The sequence below is a fragment of the Condylura cristata genome, unplaced genomic scaffold (assembly GCF_000260355.1).
Source record: "Condylura cristata isolate star-nosed mole 26May11 unplaced genomic scaffold, ConCri1.0 scaffold00011, whole genome shotgun sequence".
NCBI lineage: Eukaryota > Metazoa > Chordata > Mammalia > Eulipotyphla > Talpidae > Condylura > Condylura cristata.
The window spans coordinates 57,168,021-57,185,890 of record NW_004567112.1 but is presented as its reverse complement, the minus strand read 5'-3'; the positions used below and the strand labels follow the sequence as shown (position 1 = coordinate 57,185,890).

Sequence of the window (17,870 nt, the reverse complement as noted above, 5' to 3'; positions counted from 1 at the left end):
AGTGCAGTGCTTTAACCAGCTGTGCCACCAGGGAGGACCCTTGTATGTATATTTTTAAAAGAAAGTTCTTTTTTTTTTAAAAAAATGTTTACTTTTACATCATTTTGTTCATTTTTTTTTTCATCTCAATTGTAACCCCCGTGGGTTTCCCATCACCAAGTCACCCGTGTGCCATGACCATAGTCCCATGCACTTCCCTCCCCCGCCACCCCCCTTTTGATCCCATTCCCCACTCCGCCCCCACAAAATGTCTCTGGTATATGGCTGTTCATCATTCTTATTATTTTCTCGCCTGGTCCATTATACTCCTGCTATGAGCAAACCATCCGGTATTTTTCTTTCTCTTTCTGGCTTATCTCACTAAGCATGATCTTTTCCAGCTCTATCCAAGTTGCTGCAAAATACATGTGTTTTTAAAAGAAAGTTCTTTTTTAAAAAAGACTTACTTATGCATACAGAACTGGGGTGCAGGCCAGAGGTGCAGGGGCAGTGAGCGTGTAACAGGGTGGTCCCTAGGAAAAGGGGAAGTACCAGGTTCCCTGCCCCACCCAGGAGGGTGGAGCTGAGCAGAGAAAAGGAGAGAAGAGAAGAAATCTGAAGAGGGAAGAAGGAAGCAGGATGGAGAGCCAGAAGGTGATCTGAGGAAGCCATATGGATCAGAGAGCATGTGAAGAAGCCATGTTTTTTTCTTGGCCCTGGACTGGTTGAAAGAGATGTGGCTGAGAGATCCATGGGGAGGGTGACTATGGTAGTGTTTATATTGATTTTTATTTTGCTCTTTTCCTCCCAGACTTGCCTGGCCATTTCTGACCCTTTTCTATGGGTCCCATCCAAAAGGTGCTTTAGTCTGTGGCAGGCTTTCAGGCTTTGTTTTGGCCGAGTCTCTTTTGGGTAGACTTTTACCCACAAGGGGATGGGTAACTTCAGGTGTCTGATTTAGAAAATATATTCTTTTCATTAAAGTCTTATATGTTTTGTCTTGATGTGACGGATGGCAGAACCTATTAGGGCAGGCAGGTTTAGAGGTTCAGGGGTGCCTCTCTCTCTCCCTGCCCTGTAACAAGAGGATTCACCAGAGATAGATCAGGGAGCAGAACAGGCGGATCAATGAAATACACTGCTGAAGGAAGCAGTAGGCAAGATAGGAGAGGTCTGCTGCACCATGAGGGTCACCTCCAGGGCTGGGGATTGAACCCCACTGAAGTGGCTGTGGTTCGCTTGCAGTGCTGCACTTTAACGCACTGTGCCACCAGGGAGGACCCTAAATTTTTTCTTGGTGAACTTTGTTATCATGGCTAAAGCACTTTGCCTAAGATAAGATTGCAAAGATTTATTACTATTATTTTCTTCTTTTGGCAGGAGAGAAAGTCTTATAGAAGTCTAGTAACATGTATATCTCTTTTACACATGGGAGAGGCCCAGTAACTTCTCCATGTGGCTTTAAACACCATTTCACATAGCTTAGCTAAAGTAAGGGAGAGTAGGTACAGTAGGAAAACAAAGGAATGCAGATTTAAGCTTTGTCTTCTCCAAGGAAAAAAGATAAGGATATTAAGTTTTTTGGGAGGTGCACTTACAGAGATAACAGATAAATATAAAAAGCTACTTGCAGTGCAGCCTTCAGAGCCCATTCCATGAAATAATCTTGCTAAAAAGACATCTTGGAGTGCTAGCTGTTTGCTTCCTAGCTCTTTGGTCCATTCTGAGTTAATTTTATGAGGTAGGGAGCTAATCTTGTTGAGGAATGTCCATCTTAAGTCTTGTAATCTATATCAAAAGGATACGACTGATGGTTGATCAGTGAGCTGAACTTGGGCAATTTAGTACATAAAAAGGACAGGTTCCATGTCCCCTGACCCACCTAATAAAAGTGGAGCAGAGCTCCAGAGGGAAGCTAGGGAGAGACCTGTAGGTGGCAGACACCTATAAGGAAGAAGGGTGCATGTGCATCCCAAACTTGCACTTACATCAGAGTCATAGAAGGAGACATGTGGCGATGAGACATGGAGAGACACTGGTGAGAGAACTGTGAGAGGCTGACAATGGCAGCTAACTACCTTAATGTGTACTGTGATTTTGCTCCTTTTGTCCCACACTTGTCTAGCACCTCTGCCCCTTTCCTATGGTTCTCTGCCAGGAGGTTTCTTAGACTTGTGGCAAGTTCTCAGGTCTTGGAAGCTCCATTATGGGCTAACCCTGTTTGATCAGGCTTATACCCACAAGGAGACAGGTAACTTCTGAATGTTTATAAAACTATATTATTTCTTCTCTTCCTCAGATACTAATTCCATTAAATTTCTCTTAAAGAATGTTTTGTCTTTATCTGGCAGATGGCAGATTCTCTTTTGGGAGTACAGGTTTGGGGGTCTCAGACTACAAGCTACCAAACTGAGACTCCTTACCTACTCTGCTCATATATAAGTTGCCTTGCTTATATCAACCTAAAGTGGTCTGCCTCTCTTGTCAGTCTCTCCTTGCCCTCCTATAAGAAGACCAGTTTGGAATGTCATTCTGGAGCTCCAGAAGTTACAAATTAAAGCTTTTCTTCTGTATGTGGCTATTCAGTTGTCCCAACATCTTTTGTTGAAAAGACTAATCTTTCCCTTCCCCAAAGACTTTTTTTTTGCACTCTTACTGAAGGGGCAGATTTTAAATGACAGAGCCAGTGGAGGTTGGTGGGGGCTCTTCTAAAGAACTTTTATTGTAATTTTGGTCTTCCATTTCTGCTTAGACTTAGCTTGGGGGGAGGGGGAGTGCTCTTGCTCCTGCTCTGACTTTGGCAGGAAGCATGATCTCATTCTGAGAGATGTTGGTTGCCATCTTAACCTCCTGGTAGATTCAGATTGGGCAGTGTATTTTGAACTTTGGTTCTCTCTGCTTCTCCCAGAATTTTTGATCCTGCACAACTTCTTGCTTATATTTCCTACTGGGAGACTGCCTTGGAGACTGAGATTGGTGGCTCCACTCTCAGGCCTTGGCCACTCTCCCTTGGGCCCTGCCTACTTAGTTGAAGATTTGTCTGTAAGGCAATGTTTGATTCTGTGGTTTGATCAAGAGTCTGTATTTTGAAATCCTTCCTTACCCTACTCCTTTCCTGCCTTTGTAGTGCCTTTGATTCTCCCACTGATTAAAAATCCCCAGATACTCTAGCATTTGGGTTTGATTAACTTGCTTTTATGTACAGGTGGGTATGAATCCTTAAAACAGGCAATATGGTTTTTTCCCTTTAATAGTTTGGGATCCCTGGCAATGCCTGAGTTTTGCCTGGTTGGAGACAGAGGCATTACTTTAATGATTCTCATTTTCACCCACTGACCTATACTACTAGTCTCACCTATTAACATCGTGTCTTAATTACTTTGTTCTTTCTGAGATTGCTTTGACTGTTCTGGGCCTCTTGAATTTCCCTATGTTCTTTGGGATCAGTCTGTCAATTTCTACCTAAAAAAACTACTGGGGCTTTAACAGGGATTACACTGAAGCTACAGCTCAATCTGGGAAGCAATGTCCATCTTAAATTTTGTAATCCATGAACTTGTAATGTCTTTCCATTTATCCAGGTCTTCTTGAATTCACATGCATTGTTACAAAATTAAATCCACACTCTTCCAGTATTATCTAATATATCTGCAGACCTCCCTCCTTATTTAGCTGTTACTAAAATGCGAATATATATGTATACATAAACACACACACATATATTTTTATATGCTGCCCATTTTTAAGAGAAATGTGAGGACTGTCAAGGACCTAAGGTTTTTCTATTTTGGGGGAATGCCTTTAATTATTTAAGGTTAAATTTTCTAAGCATCTTTTGTATAAAATTCATTAAACAGCCACTAAATAGATTGATTTTTAAATAAAAAAAGGATGATCATTTAACTTACACATTAACACACAGCCATATATATAGTATACAAGTATGTATGTACACAAGAGCACAGAAAACAAAAGGAAGAAAATACACCAATTTATTACAGTGGTTACCTCTAGAGAGGTAGAAGCAATGGAATAGAGAAGAAAAAGGGGACTGGTGCTCTTTACTTAAGTTTTTATCCCCATAACATTTTTTTCATGTATTTTTGGTGTCTTTCTAAACTTGAATAACATTAAGTTCCCAGCAAAAAAAAAACATTAAGTTCCCAGCAAAAAAAATTTTTTTCCCAATTTCTATGACACTAAGAGTAAATAACCTGGCTGACCTTTAGATCACAAGTGGTGTTGAGCAGCAGGTTGGAGGGTTTGAGGTCACGGTGCAGAACATTAGCTGAATGGATATATTTTAACCCTCTGAGGATCTGGTAAAGAAAATAGCAGATATGGTCATTGCTGAGGTGTTGTGTCTTCAAGAGTTTGTAGAGATCTGTTTCCATGAGGTCCTGTACTATATATCTGTTTAGACAGGTTAAGGTAATACACCAGATAGTTACACTTGGAAAGCACTGCAAACAAAATGAACCTTTCCCCCAAATGGTCCATTTATTGTATCATGGAGGGAAATGACTGGTGAAATTTTGGTATGTCTTATTAAAGCAATCTGAAGTAGTTAACTATTTTTTAGGTCCCATGAGACAAGGCATTATACCTTCCTGATCTGACTGATTAAGGATCTAGACTTAGACCTGAAACCAGTTGTTATAGAAATATTGGCCATCCTCCTTATTCTCCAGTCCACCATCAACAAAGCCTCTCCAAGTCTTGCTGGAAAGGCAGAAAGAGGACAGTGGCCAGCAAGCATCTCCTCTATTTGGCTGGACAACAACTTGTAATAATTCTGTTTTCTTACATCTCGTCTTGTTTACATCTCGTCTTCCTTCAAAAATCAAATGTAAAATGTTTGGAAATATAGGCCTAGCACAAATTGCTACTAAACTCAACCTTCCATCAATTTTTTGTTCGACTCTTCAGTTAATGTTAAGACCCTAAAAATGTAAGAGTATGGGAAAGTTATACTAAGAGGGTGGTTGTGCCAAGTTTTGCACTGCTTGCTTTCTTGCCTACCTGCGCATCTAATTTTTCATTTTTAAACTCTACCATATTTTATTAGCAGTACTTTTGCACTTACTTATTTCTGCGTAAATATTATTTTATGACTCTACAGATTCATGCTAAATGAAACATAATATGGAATTCAAAGGAAACATGACTTGACAACCTGTCAAATGAAACTTGGTTTTCACGACAAATGTAAAGCTTGGACCAACTGATGGCAGCTAGCAAGAGGTATTTCATTTAAAATATCACTATTACTTAGTAACAGAACTGTTTAAAAATGGAAAGGGCTGCTTAGAGACAGTGAGCTGCTTTTTCCTAGAGGGGCAGAATACAAATTAGGACAACTGGTAGGAATTCTGTACCAACCAAAACTATTCTGACAAATCCTCTTCAGTATACTTAATGCCTCTATTTTTAAGATGTAGTACTTATCCTGTAGTATTATTTCAGATGAATATTTATCCTCTGGATCTGTTTAGTTCCTATTTCTAAAGGTTGGTCATAATTAAATTCAGAGACTAGTCAGTCTTCAAGACCATCAGGGTTATTAGGTTTATTCACTTATTTTTTATGTAGAAAAGTGGGGTGTAGGCCAGAGGTGTGGAGGGTTAAGAGGATTCACCAGAGACAGAATGGGAAACAGAACAGATGGACTGACTGAAATACACTGATGAAGGGAGCAGCTGGCGAAGCAGGAGAGGTCTGCTGCACCAAGTGGGCCAGCCCCCGAGCTGGGGACTAAACCCATGCTGCAGTGGCTGCGTTTAGTTTCATAGTGCTGAGACGCAATCCCCTACACCACCAGAGAGGGCCCTGTAATAGTTTTATACTCAAGTATCATAAACTACTATATAGGATTTAGAAAATAACATCCACTTTAACTAGCATTTTAATTCCCTACCTCGAAGAAATAGTAAAGGTTTCTTTTAGGAAGAAGATTCAGATTTACAGAAATAGACTGCTAAAGGAAGAAGCAGGGGAGACAGGAGATGTCTGTTGCACCATATGTGGGTATAAACTCCCTGGCTGGGGATCGAACTCAGATTGTAGTGGTGATAGTGCTGAGACTTAACCGCTAAGCCACCAAGGAAGGCTCTATTACTTTTACTTTAAAAAACTGAGAACTAAAGGTCAAATGATATTGTCTAAGGACAGGACATAGTCTTGATTTGAATGGGTGATACCTAGCACATCCTTTCTCAGTCTACTGTTTTTTCCTTTTCCTCTTCCCATAACAGGCCAGACATTAAATGAAAAAAAAAAAAAAAAAAGACTGAAAATGAAAATTTTGTACCAAGTTTTCTCTTAACTATACTTAAAGGAAACTTTTCTTAATCTGACAGAGAAAATATTGGATTTGCCCAAAAAGACAATAAAAATTACTGACAACTGACATAGTGAATCAGAGAAAAAATTTAAATGATGCAAGTATAACAAATAGCAATCAGATTACAATTTCCCCTTGAATGTGCTTAATGTGCTTTTCCTTTACTCTGAAGAGTCCATGAAATTTCAAGTTACATTTATTTTTAGCAAAGTAAACAAGGAATTAGATGCTTAAAAAGGATACACATCTTTCATTTGCTCGATGGTGGGTGCTCGAATAATATCATTAATTCCAATGATGTTCTCATGTCTGAAGCGCAATAAGATTTTTATCTCCCTCAGGGTTCTCTGGCAGTAGGTCTGGTGCTCAAAAGGACTGATTTTCTTGATAGCTACCCGAACTTTGTTGACATTATCATAAGCAGAGCTAAAAGGAAAAAAAAAGGAGAGGGGAGAAATGACATTTAAAAACAGTTCTTACATTGTGACTAAAAGAATTCAAATTGGTAAAGTATTAAATATTTAGCATTCTGGGTAAATACTTTAAGGCAGCATATATATTATCCACAAGGAGCCCTCAAGTTTGGGTGTGACAGAGCTGGCACAAAGAAGCACATACTGACCATGGCTTTAGTTACTGAGATGCCCAATTTCAAAAACCCAGGAACACGTGTTTATCTTTAACTTCTACATGAAGCAACTGATCACCATTTGAAATGTATGGTTACTGAGAAGAATAGTTAAGCCCAATTGTCAGCAAACAAAATCTTGATTTCTAACAGATATATTCTGACTCAACAACATGGGCAGCTATACAGTTCTCTCTCTCACACACACCCACACCCACACCCACACCTTATTTTTCCATTGTTTTGTCAGTAACTGCATTCTGGTGAAAGTGATCATTTCTCTCTAAAAAATGTTGTAAGTTGTATTAGATTTCTCTCACTATGCAGAAACATTCAAATGAACATCAACCATATTTTCACCCCTAGATGAAATGCCTTTACCTCAAATAGAGATAATTTTGCCTCAATAGCAAAATGTCATAACTCTATTTCAAGAAATTTAATTCAAATGTTTGGGTAGTCTTAGAAACAAAATCTATGAAGTTTATAAAATCTAAACTAGGACTCAGTTCTTCCCAAGTTGTCTTTAGGGTCCCACTTTAAATAGAGTTTAAGCTCTTAATATTAATAAATACCAATATTAATATTAATAAATATCTGATCCATTGACCAAAGCAATGAAACAAAACTGATAAGGCAATACGATTATTTCTCATCTCCTTAGGAAAATGCTAGAGACACGAAACAGAAAAATAAGTTTAATGATATATATCAGTTTACTTATTCTGAGTCACAACCTGAATTTGTCTATGTCTCCATTACAAACTGTGTTATGGCAGGGACCTTGTCTTACTCAATTTCAATTCTCCTATCCCACTATTAATACATGGCACACAGGTGCCCCCAACACAGTAAGTCCTTACATAACATCATCAACAGGTTCTCAGAAATTGAAACTAAACGAAATGATGTATAATGAAACCAATTTTACCATAGGCTAACTGATAATAAACAATAGTTAAGTTGCTACAGCATATTTCTGGTCACAAACATATTACCAAACTTCAAAAGTAAGGTAGCATGAACAGACATTTCTCCAAAGAAAGTATGGTTAAAAAAGCAAAGGAAAGGCTGTTCAAATCACTAGTGTCACTAATCATTACCGAAATACAAATCAAACTGCAAGATCTAACCTCACACTCATCAAGACTACCAGTGTTTAAAAAAAAAAGTAAACAGATGACAAGTTTCAAAAGATTGGACCTTTGGGCACGTTGGGAAATATAGGTAGTGCAGTCACTATTGAAAACAGATTTGGAATTCCTAAAAAATTAAACTCAGAACTCAGAACTACCCTGTGATGCAGAAATCCCACTTCTAGGATATATCCAAAAGAATTCAAAGAGAAATTGGTTCACTATAGCATTGTTAGCAATAACAAATTAAAAAGCCTACAGCAAATATAGTAGGGGGAAAAAAGTGTCTCACATACACACTTAACAAACACACAGGAATGTTATTTACCCTTAAAAGAGAAGGAAATTGTATCACATGCGACATCATGGATGAACCTCATTAACATTACATTAAGTGAAATAAGTCAGTCACAAAAAGATGAATACTCTATAATTCCACTCGTGTAATATCTAAATTTTAGTAGGATGCCGGCTACCAAGGTATGCAGGGAGTGGGTAATGAAGAAGTGCTTGTTACAGTTTTTCAAGATGAAAAAAAATTCTGCTTTTAAAAATTCTCCTGTTAAACATAATGCAAATACACTCAAATCTTACTAAGCTGCATACTTAAAAATAGTTAAGTGGTAACTTTCACATTATGCGATTTTTATTGGATTAAATTTTAAAAAATTAATGGGAAAAAGACAGATTAAAGAGGAAAAAATTAAGTTTGAAAGATGTCAAAAAAGAATGGTAGTAGTTACATAAATCTACAGACACTAAACACACATTACACAGAGTGCAAATTAAACTTTCAGTGATATGACTGAGTACTATGCAGAGTATCTACATCTATCTGGTATTGTACTATAATACAAAATGTTACCATTGGGGTAATGTGGGATCTCTTTATTACTTCTTACAACTGAATGTGACTCTACGATGAAAAGTTTAATTAAAAAAAAAAAGTCCATCAACAGGGGAATAACCACAGAGTAGAATACTATGCAGTTAAATAAAGGAATGTGAAAAGATCTTCAAAATATACTAAGTGAAAAACAGTAATGTTGGACAGTAGATAATCTTTTTTAAAATAATGAAAGTGAAACATATATTAACTTTTGTTTGAGTTTACATAAAGTTTACAGAAATCAGAAATGAAGGGCCTTCCCTAGTGGCAAGGAATCAGACTTAGTGCTATCACTAATATGGCCAGAGTTCCAACCCCCACCAGGGAGGTGACCCACATGGCACTGCTGACCTCTCCTATCTTGCCTGCTTGTCCCCTCAGCAGTGTATTTCAGTACAGCTGCCTGTTTTGTTCTCCACTCTGTCTCTGGTGAATCCTCTCACTCCCTGTACCTCTGGCCTATACCCCAATTCTTGTATGCATAAATAAATAAATTAAAAAGAGAGAGAGAGAAAATACTCCTTAAAAAAGTCTGAAATGATACACAAATGTATGATAGTTGTGGAGGGAGGAGACCGGTTTTAGGCAGGAGTAGAATACATAGGGGAATAAACAAAATCTTTCATTATTGTTTCTAGTGCTTTGATTTAAGAGTTATGTGACCTCTTCAAAATAAATGAAAAAAAAAAAAAAAACACTAGTAAGGACACTGGAAAACATGTTACTTTATGTAGGAGAAAGCATAATTATTTGGACATTCCTGACTTTTACAAAGGTATCTGAAAAATAAAAAAACTTGGAGTAAGGTATAAAATTTAAGTTTGCCCCCACACCTGAGAGAATAAATTTTGAAAGTGGAATTGGGTATAACACTTAAATCTGACCAACAGTCCTACACATACAAAGACACCCGAATAAACGGGGAAACTTTGGGTTAGTGACTTCTTTGTACTACAGGCAGTATTAACAATATACAAAGATTATAAAAAATAATCTGTCCTGAAGAAGTTCAAGCTATTGACAGTATCCAGTCATCTTACATAAATGTAGCTTCAAGTCCCCAATGAGTTCTACCCCGAGATCCACAAATCCAGGAAATGGGAGGAAGGCAAGGGTAGAACATAGAAATTGAGCGTAGACTCCCACTACTTATCAGGAAGAGGAAATGAAATTGAGAGCAGGAACATAGATGCATCTTAAAATCTGTGTTGACATCAGACAAAAAGAAAAGCACTTCCATTCTTAAAAATACAAACTCTTCTGGGAGACAGAAAGTAGATTAGCTTCTGGGAGAGAGGATATTGGGAAGGAAGAACTACACAATAGAAACAGGGTAATTTAGGTGATGCATAGATTCATTATTTTAATTGTGTCGACTTTCAAAGGTATAGGTGTATGTCAAAACTTGCCAAAGTACACTTTATATAAATAAATCTCTTTGTGTGTGTGTGTGTGTGTGTGTGTGTAAATTACTTCTCAAGAAAGCAGTTTAAATAAAGGAACCAGGGCCGATGGCTCCTTGGATTAGCAGTTGATTCTAGGCCTAGGGTTGAAGAGCCATATTGGGTAGGACCAGCTCTTCATATTGGGTAGGACCAGATCTGACTAGTAAATGTGGAAGTAGATGTCCACAGGATCCTGGAGTAGATTATTTAACAGATGTTTTGTGATCACAAAGGGAAGGAAAGGGAACCAGCATGAGTCAATTATGAAGTCATTCCAAACTAACTTTATTTCCTGTTTTGACAGGGTTACCACAGAAACAGTAATGTTGAAAGTGACCTCAGAGTTGTGGTGAACTCAACATACATACTTGCCAAGAACTGCCCATTTGTAAGATTTCAATTTGTAAGATTTCAATCATTTACCAATGACTGATGGTAAAGACAAATATTCCTGCTTTTAAGCTTGCAATTTAATGAGGGAAGGAGAAAGAAACAGAAACTATACAATACCTTTAACACAGTGAGGTATTTCTAAAATAAGGAAACAATGGGTAGATTAAGTCTCAAAATAAGGGTACAAGAAAATGAGAGAGAAGTCCATGGGGATTACCACTGAGGTGGGAAAAGGCACAAAATGATGTAAAAATAAATTATTAAAAAAAATGAGGACTACAGAAACCATATCCTGAAAGATGATTAGGCTTTTATTTAAAAAAAAAAATTTATTTATGCATACAAAAGCTGGGGTGTAGGCCAGAGGTGTGAGAGGTGCGAGGATTCATCTAAGATAGAAGCAGATCAGGCTGATCTACTGAAATACACAGCTGAGGAGAACAGAGGATGAGGTAGGAGAGGTCTGCTGTGCCACATGGATTAGCTCCCAGGCTGGGGATGAACTGATGCAGTGACCGGAGACAGCTTGTAGTACAGGGACTTTAATCCCTGCACTACTACCAGGGAGAACCCAGATGACTGGGTTTTTAAAAGAGGCAAGGGCACAAAGACAAAAACCAACACATGTAAAAGAAAACAACCAGGGCATCTATGGATATTGGTGGCTTTCACGATTCATGCCCTTTTCTCATGAGATTTTAGGGTCCTGGGAACCTATCCATTAGAAGTCCCAGAATTCCCTGTAGCTTGAGTACTTTTTCCAAGGTTATGTAGGTTTTCTGCATGGTGGCTCTGCCAAGAATAGAGCACTCCTCTAGTGTGTGTACTGCAAGGGGTGGCCAAGGGGAAGCTATTTGCCAGGAGTGTGCTTGGACTGTCAAGCTGATTGCCCATGCTCACAAGCTCAAGCTAGTGTAGGGCACAGCTCTAGTAACACTAGAGGCCTGCCCTCCTTAAACTATTGGCACTTAACTCTAAGAACCAAGATTTTTACTTTGAACCTATCCCTCCTTTCTGATTTAAAGATTTAGGGAGCTTGTGGGTGATTCAGATGGAATTTCTTTTCTATTTACTGCAGTATTAAGAGGAGAGCTCAAGGTTGGGACTAAAATATACAATCTTTAACAGAAGTCATTGCTGAGGAGAGAGGATGTCAAGAAAAGAGGTCTAAGGATAGAACTCAAGAGCAGAGGAAGAGGAACTGACTAAAGAGAATGAGAATCCTTATCCAACTCTCAAGTCCATAAAAGAACTAGGAGAGAATGATGTTTCAGAAATCAAAGGAAAAGAGTTCCAAAGAGAGACTGAGAAAGGGACAGATGATTTATGGCAAAATGGGTATACATAAATGGAGGGGGATGTGGACAGCAATGGAAAGAGCACAACTGACTCTTCTTAAAAAAGAAGAAAAGGGGGGCCCGCCCTGGTGGCGCAGCAGGTTAAAGCACAGCACAAAGAAGCTTAAACCACTTCCGCATGAGTTCGATTCCCGCCTGCCTCAGAGGTGATCCACATGGTGAGGCAGACCTCTCTTGACCCGCCAGCTGCCACCCTCAGCAGTGTACTTCGTTGATCTGTCCTTTCTGTACCCCACTCTGTCTCTGTTGAATCCTCTCACCCTCCGCATCTCTGACCTGTACCCCAGGTCTGTACGAATAAATAAATATTTTTTAAAAAATAAAAATAAAATAAAAAAAAGAAGACAAGAAGGAGGGGGAAAAACACCCGGCAAATTCAGGCGAACAACCATGTAACACAGGGCGTTATGAAAACAGTGGGAAGACTGAAGGTTGGGGCATAGGTAGGTACTAGAGAAGGCTCCCAAGAGCAAGCCAAGAGGAAGAGAAAACTGCATTTCAGGGCAAGGAGATGGTGTCACACAGTGGTGCAGAAGCTTGCAGGTACCTGGGGCAACTGGGTTGGGGGTGAGGGGTGAAGGTTGGGAGTAGGGGGAGTGGAATAGGGTCTGGGGATATAGTATGCTTGAAGCTGGAGATATGAGCAAGAACCAGCTAGTCCATATTTAGACATGTACAATATTACCCTGAGTACTTCCCCCTCCCCCCTTTTAAAAAGGTTTATTTATTTATGCATTCAGAACTAGGTACAGGCCAGAGGTGTGGGGGCAGTGAGAGGTTTCACCAGATATAGAGTGGGGAGCAGAATGGGCAGATCAACAAAGTACACTGCTGAGGGAAGCAGCAGGTGAGACAGGAGAGATCTGCTGCACCACGTCACCCACGGGAACAAGGACCGAACTCACACTGAAGGCTACCGCTAGCTTGCAGTGCAGCATCCTAACCCACTGCACCATCGGGGAGGGGCCTTTACGTGCTTTCAAGGTTGTATAGCCACTAAAAGATATTAGGGAGAAATTTTAAAGATGGCAACATGGATTTTTTTTTATTGTAATAGTTTATTTTTACATAATTTTGTGCCCTTTTCCATCTCAGTTGTAATCCCCATGGACTTCCCATCATCAATTCACCCGTGTGCCGTCACCATAGTCCTGTGCACTCCTCCCCATCTCCGTTTTTGATCCCATTCCCCACTCCACCCCCGTAAAATGTCTCTGGTATATAGTTGTTCACTATTATCACCCTCCTCCCCGCCCATCCTTTATGCTCCTGCTAGGAGCAAAACCATGAGGTATTTTTCTTTTTCTTTCTGGCTTATTTCACTAAGCATGATCCCTTCAGATCCATGCAACATGGACATTTTTAAGAGGTTCCTTCAGGTAGTAGTTTGTTGAAAGAATGAAATGAGGTGGGCAGTGTAGCAGGCAGGAACCTTTTCAGTGAACTCAAAAAAAGTGAAAGCCACTGCTCTGGATAAGTGGCCTTCATACTTGGAGGGAGCAGGTGCCAATTTCAAAAAGTTCAAGTTCCCTAGTCCAATTTAAATGCTCTTCATCCAAACAGACAACGTTCCTCAGGGAGAGAACTGTATGTTTCACCAGAGAGAGTGGGTAACAGAACAGGCAGATCTACTTAAATACACTGCTTGGGGGAGCAGTGGGCAAGACAGAAGAAGTCTGGTTGCGCCTGTGGGTCAGTTCTCTGGCCAGAGATGGAAGTGATGCCACAGTGGCTGCTGATAGCCTGACAGTGTGGAGATTTTAACCCCTGTGCCACCAGGGAGGCCCTGACCAATATTCTTTGAACTGGGAAGGTCATAATAAGAAAGAGTCAGACAAGAGGAGAAGGAGTCAAATGAGAAATGTATGTGGTATCCGAGGCTGGATTCTGGGACAGAAAAAGGAAGGAAATCAGTGGAAAAATAAAATCTGAATAAAGTCTGGAGTTAAGTTATAATATACCAGTGTTGGTTTCATACATCTAAACCATTCATTACCCCACCAATCTAGCTTGTTTTATAGTTGCTTCTTATATCACTGCTTACATCCTAAATCACTCATTTTTTTTTGTTTTGATAAATGTACTACATAGTAATATGTTTACATCAAGGGAAACTGAAACTGGATGGGGACATACGGCAATCCTTTGTGCTATCTTAAAATGCCATATTTCTGTAAATCTAGTTTATTCCAAAATAAAAGATTATCTGAAAAAGTATTCCACTTAACAATACCTCCAAAATTGATGAAATAAATTTGCATGTAGCTATGGGCTTAACTTAATAAGTAAAAGTAAACATAAACACTATATAACTATGTAATCTCCCATAAAAATGTAGATAAATGATTAAAAAAAAACCCTAAAAAGATAATGGAATACTTTACCTAAGTGGACTTTGTTAGTAAATTCCACCCTAACCATTTGACATCTAGACATTTACTAAATATCTAATAAAGTCCGAACACTCACTGCAGATTGAAACAAAACATTCTACATGCTTTTCCTTTGAGTATCCTTAAAAATAAGTATGACATATGAAGATATTTACTTTAGCATTACTTAAAGGATTAAAATCTGTATTGTCAAATATAAAGATTAATTCATTATAACTATTAATGTAATATGTCATTGTGTAGCCATTAGATCATGTGAGATAAGTTTAACTAAAGGTATAATTCGAGATAAAGCCACAGGCTGCAAGCTTAAAAATACTTATCTACAGGAAGCTATAACTATAAAACAAGCTAGAATGATGGGGTATGATTTAAGATGTAATTTAAATTATCTTCTGATTAACTATTTCTGTCTATTTCACTGGTTATAACATTATAACCAAATGAACTGTAGTTTATATAAACCAAGAATATTTAAAGTAAGTAAACAGAGTTTTTAAATGAGCTCAGGAAGTTCTAAACACCTTCAAGGCTTTTTTGCTTTTAGTGATAATGAAGGAACAGGGGGCTAAATTCACTCTTCTGCCTTAAACAAGTAAAAATCAGGCAATATAAATGAAACAACAGTTTTCTAACATCCAACAATAGCAGAACAGCAACGTGAGGCCTATGACTGCCCCAACTTATTTCCTGGAATTTCTAGGCTGCAATACAGAGAAAAGAAACGCAAATGGAGTCTGGCAGTCTCTGAGTTGAGGATTAAATCAGAACTCTGCAGAGACCAAATCACTCAGAATTTGAAAGAGTACAGAGAGGAGAGAAATTCAGATAATGTTGGAAGGATCTTCTGAGTGGCTCTGAGTCTTAAGCTAACTAATGACCCGAGCACATGTATAATGAAATCCTAAAGTGGGACTTAATTCCTATTCCATCACCAGGAGCAGAAAAACCTCCTAGTCTTGGGCATCAAGTTGACCCCTCAGAAGAGTACTAATTTGGCTCTAAGGCCAAGTTAGACTTTGACTAAAGGCCATTCTTGACCTTCCTTTAAAACACACAAACCTTGAAAGAATCAAACTGCTACAAGTGACTTAATTCTATGGTATCTGTGTGTGTATCTGTTGTAGGAGAAAGGAAGCCCAAAAAATTTAAAGGGGGTGGGGAGAGGCAGGAAGACCTAAGATTCTAATAATCTAAAAGCCACACTGTCTTGAATCCAACATACTAGATTCAAAATGTACTGATATCCAAATAAGCAGAAAAATATGATCCATGAAAGAAGAGTCAATAAAAAACAGACATTATATAAATTACAAATGATCAAATAGTAGACAAGAATGTCTTAAAAGCTGTTAAAAGTACAATCCAAGAGAGTAGAAAGACTGAGCATAATGAGAGAAATAGAACACAGAAGACTCATAATGAATTTTGCTGATGAAAAAAATGCGATGGCTGGAATTAGGAACAGAATACACATTAAAGGAAAACCTGGTGACCTGAAAGATAAAGTAACAAACTATCAAAATGAGAACCAAAAAGAACTACTTCAAACCTATTTGTTTGCCAACTAGGACAGCAGCAGTCTTATTTGGGAGGAAAATACAGACAGAAAAACAGGTCTTCCCCAAATTACTATATACCATATAGTACCAATTATACATTTTAAAAAAGCATTTTCAAAATTTCTAGTTTAATTGGTTATTAGAATTTAGGGACTAAACTTTGTTACTCAATTGAATATATTTTTTGGTATAGTCCCTTTATTGATACAGTATTTAATTCTTCCTTGTAACATTACTATTTCTCACTGCCATCTTTACTTGCATTTTTCTAAATACATTTAGGTCTGTCTATGGCCCTGAAAATAATGTATTCAGGAAGCAGTGAGCAAACTTGATCCCTGCAACTAACTATAATTCCAATACAGTTACAGTATCTTCAAACTGTCTATGCTATGAGGTTTGAGTACATGCTACACACAATAGCTTATATTATAAGCTGCTCATATTTACCCCTTTCAAGGTCACACCTCCTCCTTTCCAAGTCATATTTACTACAGTGTAAAAAGCAACAACCATTAATATAGTGCTTTCAAGTCTTATTTTCCTCATGGCAAAATTTCTGTTTTGAGGTAGATGAATACTTACTAGTAATTAAAGCAGATTAAAAAAAAAAAAACACCAACTGCAGAATTCTTAGGAGCATGAGGGTTCTATTATATATAAAATATACTTTAGCACATTAAATCATTCACAGGGTTTTTGTGACTAAGTAAAGAAATGTCTAAGTCTGGGCCCTCCCTGGTGGCGCAGCGGGTTAAAGCACAGCACTGAGAAGCTAAAGCCACTTCCACATGAGTTCGATTCCCGCCTGCCCAGGAGGTGACCACATGGCGAGGCAGACCTCTCCTGACCCGCCCGCTGCTCCCCTCAGCAGTGTACTTCGTCGATCTGCCTGTTCTGCTCCCCACTCTGTCTCTGGTGAATCCTCTCACCCTCCGCATCTCTGGCCTGTATCCCAGTTCTGTATGAACAAATAAATGAATCTTTAAAAAAGAAAAGAAATGTCTAACTCTGTTAAAGTACTTACTCTTCAGTAAAACTAAAATTTAGTTTGTCAAATTTCAGAGTACTCTGAAGTCAAACTGATATTCAGTTGAAATCAAAACAAAATTCCAAATTTTTAATATTTTATATTTTACATTTATTAATACACTGCTTTGCCGTATTTCCTATCTGCACACCACTCAAAATGTTTACTTACTGACCACAAATAAATGGTGGAGTTACTGAAAAGAAGTTGGTAGTATTTTAATGCTGGCTTAAAAAGCAGGCAGGATTTAAAAATAGGTTGACTACAAGAATGTAGAAAGGATTTGTAGGAGCTAAAGCATGGAAGGCAGTACAAGGAGCTCCAGAAGCTAAATATGTAAAACTGGGTAGTTCAATATGATCAGGGTTTAGAATCCAGTAAGGGGTAAACTAAAAGGTAATGGTCAGAGTGAAAAACCTGAGAAATCTATATTCTGGTAATAAAAAGAATACTTGGCCAACTTAAGAGGCACAATCAGAAATACAAATATATAAATGACCAAAAGAGGCTAAAAAGAAATAGGTAGGCCAGTGAGAAGACTGTAAATATATGTATTCTTGAAATTTTATAATCCTTACTGCCTCAAAATTATAGACCTGTTGATTTTGCATTTTAAGGCATTAGTAAAGAAGCACACAGAGTAAAGATGTATTTTCTCAATATTTAAAAAGTGGTACTGCAATATAAATTAATCCCTTTGTAAGTTTATATAAT

The 17,870-nt window shown here is 38.2% G+C and overlaps 1 protein-coding gene across 1 annotated transcript in view; it reads right to left on the bottom strand.

The window, feature by feature from the left end:
- MAPK1 (mitogen-activated protein kinase 1) overlaps window positions 1-17,870 on the bottom strand; it is a 105,660-nt gene that overhangs the window by 40,056 nt on the left and 47,734 nt on the right. Inside the window, exons 2-3 of the mRNA XM_004680937.2 lie at window positions 6,566-6,748; window positions 4,203-4,392 (exon numbers count right to left, since the gene is read on the bottom strand). Coding sequence (XP_004680994.1) covers window positions 4,203-4,392; window positions 6,566-6,576 — 201 coding nt within the window. The 5' untranslated portion in view covers window positions 6,577-6,748. The remainder of the gene's footprint in view (window positions 1-4,202; window positions 4,393-6,565; window positions 6,749-17,870) is intronic.